The sequence below is a fragment of the Bombus pyrosoma genome, unplaced genomic scaffold (assembly GCF_014825855.1).
Source record: "Bombus pyrosoma isolate SC7728 unplaced genomic scaffold, ASM1482585v1 HiC_scaffold_4727, whole genome shotgun sequence".
In the NCBI taxonomy this organism is placed as follows: Eukaryota; Metazoa; Arthropoda; class Insecta; order Hymenoptera; family Apidae; genus Bombus; species Bombus pyrosoma.
Window position 1 is genome coordinate 631,619 of NW_025219987.1, and position 3,608 is coordinate 635,226.

Below are 3,608 nucleotides of genomic sequence, written 5' to 3' on the forward strand. Positions count from 1 at the left end.
GACCCGACTACGGTAAGAGTCATGGCTCCCACGAATATGGCAGAGCTGAGGATGCTCGGCATCGACAGATCAATGGACAAGGAAGACTTGCGTCAAGAACTGGCCTCGCGGCGGGATGCGGCAGCGCGGAGGTGCAAGTCGGAGAGATCGGCACCTCCAGAGGCGGGCTCGGATCGGCGTGGATCAAGTGCATGTGTGGCCGGAGCCCGGAGACTAGCCCAGGCAGGGAAAGTCGCCCTGGGCTGGTCCATCGCGAGGATCGTAGCCATCCCGAAGAGGCCCCTGCAGTGCTTCAAGTGCCTGGAGCTGGGACACGTGCAGGCAACCTGCACGTCCACCGTGGACCGAGGAAATCTTGCTACAGTTGCGGCAGGAGCGGACACCGTGCCAGAGGCTGTCCCGCCTCTGCAGCTAAGTGCCCTCTGGGCGAGTCGCTCGGGACACCCGCCGGCTACAGGATGGGCGGTGCGGCATGAGCTCCCCCGAGAGTCAAGAGAAGGCGACCCGCCCGCCAGCCAGCCGCCACCATCACCAGCAGCAGCAGCGGAAATCAAGGGAGTACCGTGGCCGGGGGGAGGCCATGGTGTTGGTCCAGTAGATTCAAGCGCCTTCTCCAATGCAACATCGGAAAATCCAGACGGGCGCAAGACCTGCTCCTCCAGACTATCCGGAAGAACAGGATCGCACTCGCGGTAGTGGCCGAGCCGTATCGTGTCCCCGACGTCCCCAACTGGATCGGGGATCTAGATGGATCGACGGCCATAACGTGGACGCCAGCGCTGAGCGCCCCCGGCGTCTTGCTGGATCGCGGCAGCGGCTACGTCGCGATCGAATGGAACGAAATAGCGGCAGCGGGTGTCTGCGTCTCCCCTAACAGCGGCGTGGCCGCGTTCGGGGTCTTCCTGGACGGGGTCGGATGCGTCGGAAGATGCCTTCCCCGCCAGGTACTCGTCCTCGGGGACTTTAACGCCCACTCCTAGCAATGGGGAAACGCCAGGACAGGCACTCGTGGTAGGATGCTGACAGATTGGACCGCGGGACTCGGGCTTCTACTGGCAAACAGGGGTTCGGCCAGCACCTGCGTGGCGTGGAGAGGATCATCCGTCGTCGACGTCACTCGGGCAACATCCGAGCTGTTCCGGAAGATCCACGGCTGGAGAGTGGCTGATAGGATGGAGACTCTGTCCGACCACCTCTACATAATGATGGAGGTGGCCCTCGAGGCCACGTGTGATCGCGGTGCCCGACGAGGAGCTAACCGTTCCCGCCCGCCGCCAAGATGACGTCTCAAGAAAAGGGACAAGGAGATGCTGCGGGCGACGGTCACCGTCTCCGCCTGGAGCTGGGACGCACGGAGGACCACTACACTGGGAAGCATCGACGAGGAGGCGGAGAAGCTCCGAAGATACATGAGCGCGGCGTGCGACGCCTCGATGCCGCGCTCCGTCCCGGGCGGTAGACGCGACCGCTGCGTGCACTGGTGGACACCGGAGATCGCGGAGATGCGATCAAGCTGCGTTTGGGCCCGCAGAAGATTCTTAAGGCCGCGTCGCGAAAGCCCGGTCCTGGGCGGAGTTGATAGAATCGGTCGAATCCGATCCGTGGAGGAGGCCCTATCGCATAGTGAAGAAGGAGCTGCGAACTTCGCTCCCCCCCGCTGACCGAAAACATGGATCTGGTGTTGCTCGGCAACGTCATCGGGACTCTGTTCCCACGGCAGGACAGCGACGCGTTATCCTTCTCCTCCTCCGACGGGACGACAACGACGACGACGACGACGACGCAGTGGAACGAAGAGCTACGAGTCACCGAGGAAGAGCTCTTCGAAGCCGCGAAGAGGATTGCACCCCGCTACGTTGCACCGGGTCCGGACGGAATCCCAGGCCGAGTTTGGGCGGAGTCGATCGACACCTTGGCTCTCCGACTGCGGCATTTGCCTGAAGGAGGGCGTCTACCCCCGGACATGGCGTACGGCGAGATTAGTCCTACTGCGGAAGAAAGGTCGTCCGTTGGACTCTCCGTCCCCGTACAGGCCGGTGTGCCTTCTCGACGAGGTGGGCAAGGTGTTCGAGAGAGTGATCGCCGCCCGTCTGGAGGACCATATGTCGGAGCGTGTGCCTGGATGGCACGATAGCCTGTATGGCTTTCACCGACGCCGTTCGACGGTGGACGCAGTGAAGCGAGTGAGGTCCATGGGGGAGGCCATGGCTTCCTAAGAAGGGGTGGCGTTGGCAGTCTTCTGGGACGTCACGAACGCCTTCAACGCCTTATCCTGGGACAGGATAATGGAGGCCCTGGAACACTTTGAGATGCCGTCGCATCTCGTTCGTATCATTCGGGCGTATCTGAGAGACAGATGCGTACACTGGTAAGAATGGTGAAGAGAGAAGGCCGGCCGAGCGTGGTGTTCCACAGGCTTCAGTATTGGGACCCATCCTGTGGATCACGGCCTACGACTCGGACCTTTAATGTCCTATGCTCCCGAGCACAGGCATGGTGTGCTACGCCTACGACACCTTGGTCCTGGCCGGGGGACGTTGATGGAACGAGGCTCTGAGCATGCGCAGTACGCGCTATCCGGAGGCTCGGCTTGAGCGTGTCGCCAGCTAAGTCCGAGGCCTTGTGGTTCTCCGTTCACCACCGTAGAGGAACCACTCCTCCTGGACTATTTGTGAACATCAACGGAGAAGAAGTCCCAGTGAGATGCCAGATGAAATACCTGGGTCTCACCATCGACAGCCGATGGACATACGGGCCGCATTTCAAGCTCCTGTTTCCGAGGATGACAGCCGCAGCCAACGCCTTATGCGGCTTACTACCGAACATCGGCGGAGCAGGCGTTGGAGTTCGCCGACTCTACGAGGGGGTGGTTAGGTCTCGAGTCCTTTACAAGGCTCCTGTATGGGCCGAAGACTTGATGGCGAGTGGTCGCAGCTTGGTCTTGCTGAGGAGGTTGCTCAGGACGACCACCATCCGCATAGTGAGAGGATACAGGACCATATCCTGCGCATCGGCGACCGTGCTGGCGGCGTCCCTTCCGTTTGAGTTGCGGGCCCTCGCGCTCCGTCGGGTGTATGAACACCGGAGGGGCCTGGGTTCGGACGGTCGTACGGCGGCGCCGTTCGCCAGCTGGTCGGCCCTAGACGTCCGGGAGGAGGCGAAGCTGGAGACCTGGGAGCGGTAGCGCTCTCAGCTGCTCGAGTAAGATGCTGTGCGGCCACACCGGGCCGTTCGTGCAGTCCTTCCCCACTAGGAAGATTGGAGGGACCGTGGCGGAGTCCCGCTGACCTGAAGGACCAGGACGACGCAGATGCTCGCCGGCCACTGAGTATTCGGCCGGTACTTGCTCAGGATTCGGCGGGAGGTGACCTCCATCTGTCACCACTGCGAGGAGGAGGAGAAGGAAGGCACGGCGCAACACACGCTGAAGTTTTGTGCAGTGTGAGAAGAACCGCGCCCTATCTTGCGGTTCGCCATCGACGAGATATTGGCCCCCGAGGCGGTCGTAGAGGCCATGCTGAGGGGGTATCCGGTGCTCATCCCCATGTGCCCCTACTGCGAGCATGTCATGCTCACGATGGAGCACCGAAGAGATTCGACACGCCGCA

The 3,608-nt window shown here is 61.9% G+C and overlaps 2 protein-coding genes across 2 annotated transcripts; both read left to right on the forward strand.

Annotated features, from left to right (window-relative positions):
- The first annotated feature begins 1,669 nt into the window (after positions 1–1,669).
- LOC122577562 lies at positions 1,670–2,134 on the forward strand. Its single transcript, XM_043748887.1, has one exon. The coding sequence runs from the start codon at positions 1,670–1,672 to the stop codon at positions 2,132–2,134; it is 465 nt and encodes a 154-aa protein (XP_043604822.1).
- Positions 2,135–2,374: 240 nt separating this feature from the next.
- Positions 2,375–3,184, forward strand: LOC122577541. The gene is made up of 2 exons (XM_043748868.1): positions 2,375–2,496; positions 2,584–3,184. The coding sequence occupies exons 1-2, from the start codon at positions 2,375–2,377 to the stop codon at positions 3,182–3,184; spliced, it is 723 nt and encodes a 240-aa protein (XP_043604803.1).
- The last annotated feature ends 424 nt before the right edge of the window (positions 3,185–3,608 follow it).